Source organism: Sitophilus oryzae, unplaced genomic scaffold, assembly GCF_002938485.1.
Source record: "Sitophilus oryzae breed Bouriz unplaced genomic scaffold, Soryzae_2.0 scaffold_801_pilon_pilon, whole genome shotgun sequence".
NCBI lineage: Eukaryota > Metazoa > Arthropoda > Insecta > Coleoptera > Curculionidae > Sitophilus > Sitophilus oryzae.
In genome coordinates, this window is record NW_022147419.1 from 619,689 (window position 1) to 628,628 (window position 8,940).

Below are 8,940 nucleotides of genomic sequence, written 5' to 3' on the forward strand. Positions count from 1 at the left end.
GATTAGCAAGCTGAGGACGGGCCAGGTCATTGTTGAATTTGAGGGTATGGAAGAAGATAAAAAGAAATGCAAAAGAATTGGAAAAGGTGACTCCACTGAACATAAAATCAACGGGAAAAAACTCAATACGCTTCCAAACTTAATATAAGTAAAAATTTTATTTAAAATAAGTTTAATGATGCCAAGATTGTTTAAGTCGAGGATTTAATATTAGTTGTCTTCGTAACAATCTATAAAATATTGCATAACAAATTATACAGGATGAAAATAAAAAAAAAAAAAAAAAAAAAAAAAAAAAATTGGAAAATTTTTTAAAATAATGTCTACTCAATCTCTTTATGACTCTGCATAAGGTTTTTTCAAGATCTCATGTGAAAAGATTAATTTTTAACATTATTCTGCCTATTTAATTTATAAATGCTATTCTTTGGAGGGCAACTAAACAAAGGCTAGATGGTTGTTAAAGATGTTCATAATCACATCGATATATATTTGTATTCTGTTTTACATATTTCAATAATATCAAGAAACTTTTACGCCCGCCCATTGCACTACAATTTGAGCTTATTTTGTGAGAGTTTAAAATACGAATGCGTCTTTTCTAGACTAGCTTGATACCTTACATATCAAATATATTTATATAAAAAAGTATAAAATAAGAATTATATCATTAATCTTTATTTTTTAAATTTAAAAAAAAGTGAATATAAAAATACAGTGTAAAGTTAAAATAATAACTATTTAATTTTTTTTATAAAATAAGCCTAAAAATTAACAGAGTTTGGATAATTTGGATACTTTGTATACTCATGATTTGAAACTAAAATCTTAAACCTTAAGATATGCATATTTTGATAAAAATAGGTCAATCCTTTTACAGATATTACCCCAAACCACTAAACGAAGCCGACAAGGCAGTTTTAAGGCATAATTTCAAGATTTTCATACAAGAAGATTCGCCGATGGTCAGAAGAGGAGCAGCATTAGCTTTTGAGGACTTCATATCGGTAGTCGAAGACGAGTTTGTGAGACATGAATTTGTTCCTATGTTTTGCGACATCGCATTGGATCCTATGGTAAAACACCTTTAGTTTCACAAATAACAAAACAAAAAAAAAAAAAAAAATATTGAGAATTAAATAAAAATGTTTTTTTTTATTTATATTCTTTTATATAGAAGACAAATTAAATGCATCTCGATAGATATAGCAATCGCTTTGGCAAAACGACTAGGTGAAAGTCCTTTAAACGAATCGATTTTCAAGACTATAGAAGCTGCAAGTGGTAAGTACTTGGTTAACATTTAAATAATTTATTCACAAATTGAAGAGATGCTGAAATGTATCAACAAAAATTAGGTATGCCAAAATCCAAAACTTTTTGAAGAGAAACTTCTATACGCGCGATGGGAGTAAAAATTTAAGGCTATGACACGCCAGGGCCTTAAATGTTCATCGATATACACACATGGCCAAAATTATTGCATATAACGATATTTTTATTATTTTGACCCTAATATGATTCTTTTTATATTTTTGGAATATTTTGGCTACTACATGGGACATAACTAATATAAATTGATAAATCTAAGTGCAACTAAGGCTGCTTATATAATTTTATTTTCATGATGAGTGAAAATCAAACAAAAACAAATTTCATTTTTAAACAAAAATATTGAAAACAATTCTATTAATATTTCTCACTACTAATAGTCTGTATTGCATCCTCGAGCCTCAATGCAAGCTGTGAGACAACGAACGTGGCATGCTCTCAATAAAGTTGTCCAGAAGATGTTGAAGAATGGCTACCCATGTTTCGCGCCCAGCAATTTTCAATTCATTTAAGGTACGGGGGGATCCCATTCCTTTTGCAATATGGCCGTTTTAGGCATTGTCCCAAGCATGATCGATCACATTCATATCTGGACACATCGGTGGCCCACCACAGTTTTCTTATACCCTCTTCCTAAAAAAAATCGCGAACCGCTAAAGTGCAATGGGAGGAGCATTATCGTCCATGTAAACAAATTCAACCCCAACTGCACCCACAGTGGGGGATTTGACACAGATAGTTAATCGAAATTTCTATGTAGACCTTATATAAAATATTGCCTTTTTAAATTAAAGATGAAATAATATGAAACAAAATAAAGGAAATTTGTCGATTCTAAAAAAAGATAGAAAAATCACTGTTCCAGTGTTTCCACGGTTAATGCCACTAATGCCAGTAATAATATTGCAACTAATACTACTATGCTACGACTGATCCGCGAGCAATGCCCATACCATTAAAGTCGCTACTAATGCCAAATTTTGCTATACTGCTAATGGCACTAATGCGATCGCTTTGTACAACACAATGCCATCGCGGTTTACACCTCGCATTAGTATACCACTGATTGGCAAATTAGAAGAAAACCAAGAATTGTTTTTCTCAGTTTATCAGCAAAGTCGCAAAAAAGTCGCAGAGTATTTTATTTACTGTATGAAAACCAATGTTTTACTAAGTTAAAACGGTATATAGACAATATGCTGATTTCTTCGAAATGCGCAACTAAATCTCTAAGTATAATAAAAATGTCACAAATTTAATCAAATTTTCTGAACGCCTAACTTGTAGTTGCAAAAAAAAATCCTTAGTTATAGAGAATATCAAAATAAAAAATACGGTTTTTTGTAGCCGTAAGACCTCCGATTCCGCCATGGCGCAATACATACCTACAGCTTGCTGATCCATTTTCAATCAAAACAATAATATTAAACGTAAAAAGAGCACAAGAACCAACAACAATTTATAATTTTAAACATAAAATTTAGCCATTTACCTCTATCTGTGAGAAGTAACAACTTTTACGTTTCGTTGAAACAAAATGAATGCAACTAAATACACCCATTAGCAACGCCATCATGGCAGACATGATTCTAACCTTATCATTTTATTCTTTTTTTGGGAAATCTTTAACACATTTGCTTTTTCGAATTTCGATCACCTTTTTCATGCTAATACCCCACCGTGATGGCCCTTTTGAAATGAACGCCACAAATAGGCTCTAAATCGTCTCTAAGATATGAGGTACCTGTCATTGTGCCATCTATAAAACCAAGAGGAGTTCGAGCTCCATGCATTATAACCTGTTCATACCATAATGCTTCCCCCTGAAACGGGACACGGGGTTGAGCGTGCTCGTCTTCCAGATGCTCTCCAGACCAAAATTCGTCGCGAGTCTGACACTAGGCCTATTCTTGTGTCATCACTAAACATGACGAAATTTCAATTAGGTCCATTTGCTCTCATCTCCTCAGCCCATTGTAGTCGCGTAATTTTGTGCTGTAAATTAAGCTTCGGAACACGTGGAGGCCTCCTTAAATGTAATCGTCTGTCATGGAGTAGTCTTGCTATGGTCTTTCTTGAAACATTTACTCCTTCAAGGCGAGCTAACTCATTTTTAATAGCAGTACTAGAAAGCAGGGGATTGCGTCGTGCCATTATGGATATTTGAAGGTCTTGCACAGCAGTAGTAACTCTCTTTCTACCTCTTCCAGGCCGGTCTGTAACCTCGTTATTTTCCCTTTAAGGCCAAAACAATCGTCAAATTTCTTCTGAAACCCAAGAGACCACAAATCGAAATGTGCAAGAATTTGTAATAATATTGGGTCTGAACGATAAACATTGTTTACCATATCCATTTTAACAAAAAAAATGTTTATTACAGATTATCAAAGCTATGTATAAAAAATATTCTTTAAATTCCTTTTCGTATATTTTTAAACGATATATGCAATAATTTTGGCCATGTAGCTTCTGAATAACGGTCTAGGTAAACCACCTAGCTGATTTGCTAACTCAGAATTAGAATATTATTAGAGTTCAGCAACTCGTATTTTCATTGGAGGACATTGTCAGATTTATTTCAAACCATTAACAACCAGAATATTAGTATAATTTAACAAAATTACTGTAAACCATTATATATACGAATTGTTGGCTAGCTTCAAAACTTTTGCTCTTCTTAAGTAATATTAAACGTTAACATTACTAGACATTTCCATAAAAGTGTGTATTTTGGGTGGTATTTTACAAAATTTGCAGGCTATTAAGTGTGTATTTTGGGTGGTATTCCACAAAATTTGCAGGCTATTGAGGAAACAGGAAATGTACAGATTACAGAAATAAACTGTAAATAATATTTATATCAAATCTAGATATACAGGGTGTCCCAGGCTGAGCATGCATTAGAAGTTTCTAGAGAACCACAATATCTAGACCGGAGATTTTTTGCACATCATTGTTTTACAACGAGATCTATCGATTAAAAATATTTTCAATATGGCAGCACTTCCGGAAATACCGGAAGTTAACGACAACTTTCTTATTTTAAATAGGTGCCCCCATTTTTTATTGCATACTTAAATACTCTGTAAAATTTTATGAATTTTGATATCAAACACTCTATACCTAACATTAACCGTTTTTGAGAAAAAAAAAATTTGGACGAAAAAAAACGTCAAAGACGTTCAAACGTCAAATTTAGTGATTACCACAGCCACTGTGCCAAAGAGAAGACATGTGGCTATCTATTTCCAAAATTAGACTGTTTGAATGTCATATAATAATGGCTGCAGCTGTCATGAAATTGAGAGATTAAAAAAGTATCATAAATCATTTTTTTTCAAATGGCAACCCACTTTTTTATTTCACTAGTGAAAAGGCTTTTCAATTCGTTACTTTTTAACTTTTGACTTTTTGACCAAACCAAACCTAAAATAAATTGTTTTTAAGTTATTTAAAATTTAGTTTTAAAGCGTATATTTTTCTTGATTTTAACAAGTAGCCTATGACTTTAAACGTCAAGTGATGTAAAACAATAGATCTGGCCATGTCGTATTGTGATACTTTGTTCAAAAAGCAGTATGTTATCGATCATCATTTGCAAGCCAACTTTGCGTTGTTTTTTTTTCAGGGTTGATACAGTACATTATTAATATATAATTAATAATATCAACTATATATTAGATATCACTAAGGAGTGAAAATACGAGATATATTTCTATAAATACAATTTTTAAACTTTTAAGAAAACGGTATTTATAATATAGGAAATTAAAATAATTTGTTTTCTGACAGATGGAAATAAATTGTCTGACTTTTTGACACTTAATGTCAAAGGAAGCTAGATAAAATTAAGAAAAATATACGTTTTTGAACTAAATCTTAAATAACTTAAAAACGATTTATTTTTGGTATAGGAACATGTATAGTTAAAAAGTAACGAATTGTAAAATATTTTCACTAGTGAAATAAAAAAAGTAGGTTTCCATTTGAAAAAAAAATGATTTATGATAACTTTTTAATCTCAATTCCATGACAGCTACCGCCATTATCATATGACATTTGAACAATTTAATTTTTTACATAGATAGCTACATGTCTTCTCTTTATGTCACAGTAGCTTTAGCAATCACTAAATTTGACTTTTACGCTATACACATTTTTTTGACAGGTAGTTTTTTTCGCCCAAAAATTTTAAATATTTTTTTTTTCTCAAAAACGGTTAATGTTAGATAAAGAGTGTTTAACATCAATATTCTTAGAATTTTATAGAGAATGTCAGTATGTAATAAAAAATACGGGCAGCCATTTAAAATAAGAAAGTTGTAGTCAACTTCCGGTATTTCCGGAAGTGCCGCCATATTGGAAATATTTTTAATCGATAGATCTCGTTGTAAAACAATGATGTGCAAAAAATTTCCGATCTAGATATTGTGGTTTTCTAGAAACTTCTAATGCACTATCAACCTGGGACACCCTGTATTAAAACAGCATTATATGTCACTTTTTCAAACATGTCCTTCAAATCCTTCAATTTAATAGCTGTTAGTAAGAAGTTCCACTTCAAATATGCGCACATAGTGCACACACCGTTTTTTTAATATTTTTTATTACTTTTTAAGATCTCCAGTCTTGGAAAATGAGACAGCATCTCGCCAACAACATATCCGAATTCCAGAGATGTATTCCTTACCCCATCTACCGCGGCAAAATATTGGCTCTCTTTCAAAAACTCGCCCAAGATATTGATGCTACTGTTCGTACTATCATGGCCAAAAACATCTCCAAATACTGCAAAAACTTACTGGAATCGTACACAGTCCACCCGCACCAAGAGAACAACTTCGAAGCCATCTTCAAACAAAGCATAATGCCTACCATCGATAAGCTTGCCATAGACGAATACGAAGATGTTAGATTAGCACTTTCTTCAAATATATTCGAAATATGTTCAATATTAAGTGAGGATTGTATTAACGAAACAATGTTGCCATTCCTTCAAAAAATATTGATGCCCGACGAATCTATCGGCATTTTGGCAAACTACTTACAGGGTTTAAATTATGTATCTTCCAAAATCGACCTCTCCAAATCGCTAAATAGCATTTCGACAGTAATTAAAACTGTCCTGACTCTATCCCAGTCCAACTGGAGAAGTAGAAGAGGCATCCTCACCACATTCATCGACATTTCTAACTTTTGCAAGCCAGATTATTTCTCTAGTGAACTCAAAATTTACTTTGCAACACTACTGGGAGATCAGGTGTTTGCAGTGAGAAGAAGCGCTACACTTATCGTTCCATTTCTGGCAAAAAGATACGGTATCAAATGGTCCAGAGAACATTTAGTTCCTTACGTTATTTCTTTCTATCAAGATAAAAAATATCTTTATAGATTTGTGCCTCTGTTTGGTATCAGCGAAATGATCAAACCTTTCCTCTGTGAGTCTCCTGAATCATATCTGAATGATTTCAAAAAGATTATAGAAGATAATGATAATATTAATAATAAGAAGGCTTTGATATCACTGGCGAGGATAGTTAAAACGTCTAAAGTCATTGAAAATAATCTTGAAAAAGAGAAATACAGCAAACTATTGAGTTTCACAGACGAGTTAGACTATGTCTCAAGCAGCGACCCTAAAATATATTCTGAAACAGCTTTCAGTGAACTTCAGGAAAAATACAAAAAAGAAAACGTGTATTCAGTAGAACCTATCGATTTTGAAAATGACCATCAGCCGTATCTTGAAGGAATTCTTTTTCTTATCCATGAAAAGTTTTTATCGGTCTTGGAGATTTTATCTAAGGACGATATGGATAACATTGCTGTAAGAGCTGTAGTAACACTTGGCGAAGTACAAGATTTTATAGCAAAAGTTAACAAGGAATGTAAAGAACCCTGGGTTGAGAATAGCTTAAAACAACTAACCGCAGAAGAATTGTTGAATATCGACAACGAGTTGAAGAGTGAACTTCAAACGAAAGTACCGGAATTAGAAGAAGTTTTGGATACCACTTTGGCAGACAATAACGATACCGAAGTTGATTTAAGTAAATCAATATGCATAGATAACTCTGGCATAACAAAAGACAGCGAAACAAAAGTAAATATTGAATCTGTTAGTAGTAATATTCAACCTGAATCCACAATTCTAGATGTAGTAAATTTAAATAAAGAGGACATAAAAACATCTGAGGATAATCCAAACAAAGAAATACCTGAAAGTTCAAACTTGAAAGAAAATGGTAAAAGAACAGAAAATGTTGAACCAGCTGGTAGTAATATTGAAAAATCCAAAATATCAGAAGAAGCAAATGTAAATGTAGAAGAGAATGTAAAAATAATAAAATCGCCAGATGATACTTCAAACAAAGAAATTTCAGAAAGTCCAAATTTAAAAGAAGATGTAGTTCAAGATAAAACAGACGAGTGCAAATAATGAAAGAGATTTTGAGAATAACTCATATTTAATTTATTCGTTAATATTTTAATATTGTAGGTTAAAAGTACACATATTTTGAGATTGTTTTGTATATTATAGTCGTTTATTATATTACAAAATTAATATTAAGTTTATGTAAATATTATCTGATTATAAATATAAATTTAAAGTTATTAAGAAATTTATATTTTTTTTATTATACTGGGTGTCCCAATATTCCGTGGACATAGAACTACTACGTACCTTTAAATAAAAATAAATTTTTATTAGTTTTTTTTAATAATTATTATTAATTTTTAAATAATACAGATTTATGAATAACTTGCGGTTCGTGAGTTCCGAAATTCGTATATACAGGGTGAGTCTTAAATAAGTGCAAATATTTTCAGGGTTGGTAGATCTCGATAAAAGAAACATATTTTCTCTTTACCGTTTTCCAAAATAACCGAGTTATTTTACTTTTAAAATTTCCAAAAAAATACATTTTTGCTTAAATTTTAAGAACCACTGGATCTTTACTGGGTTTTCTTTCTTGTAAATTTAATGTACTACCTATGTTGCCATAATATCAAGAAATTATGGTTTTTAACTAAAAATTAAAAAAATTATAATGCCTATCATCGATAAGCTTGCCATAGACGAATATGAAGATGTTAGATTAGCACTATCATCAAATGTATTCAAAATATGTTCAATATTAAGTGAGGAGTGTATTAACGAAACAATGTTGCCATTCCTTCAAAAAATCTTGATGTCCGACGAATCTATTGGTATTTTGGCAAACTACTTACAGGGTTTAAATTATGTATCTTCCAAAATCGACCTCTCCAAATCATTGAATAGTACTTCAACAGTAATTAAAACTGTCCTGACTCTATCCCAATCCAACTGGAGAAGTAGAAGAGGCATCCTAACCACATTCATCGACATTTCTAACTTTTGCAAGCCAGATTATTTCTCTAGTGAACTCAAAATTTACTTTGCAACACTACCGGGAGATCAGGTGTTTGCAGTCAGAAGAAGCGCTACACTTATCGTTCCATTTCTGGCAAAAAGATACGGTATCAAATGGTCCAGAGAACATTTAGTTCCTTAAGTCATTTCGTTCTATCAAGATAAAAAATATCTTTATAGATTCGTGCCTCTGTTTGGTATCAGCGAAATGA

The 8,940-nt window shown here is 31.7% G+C and overlaps 1 protein-coding gene across 1 annotated transcript; it reads left to right on the plus strand.

Moving 5' to 3' along the window:
- Positions 1 to 1,178: 1,178 nt before the first annotated feature.
- On the plus strand, positions 1,179 to 7,955 carry LOC115888534 (probable serine/threonine-protein phosphatase PP2A regulatory subunit). The gene is made up of 2 exons (XM_030908281.1): positions 1,179 to 1,284; positions 5,952 to 7,955. The coding sequence occupies exon 2, from the start codon at positions 5,969 to 5,971 to the stop codon at positions 7,769 to 7,771; it is 1,803 nt and encodes a 600-aa protein (XP_030764141.1). The 5' UTR covers positions 1,179 to 1,284; positions 5,952 to 5,968; the 3' UTR covers positions 7,772 to 7,955.
- The last annotated feature ends 985 nt before the right edge of the window (positions 7,956 to 8,940 follow it).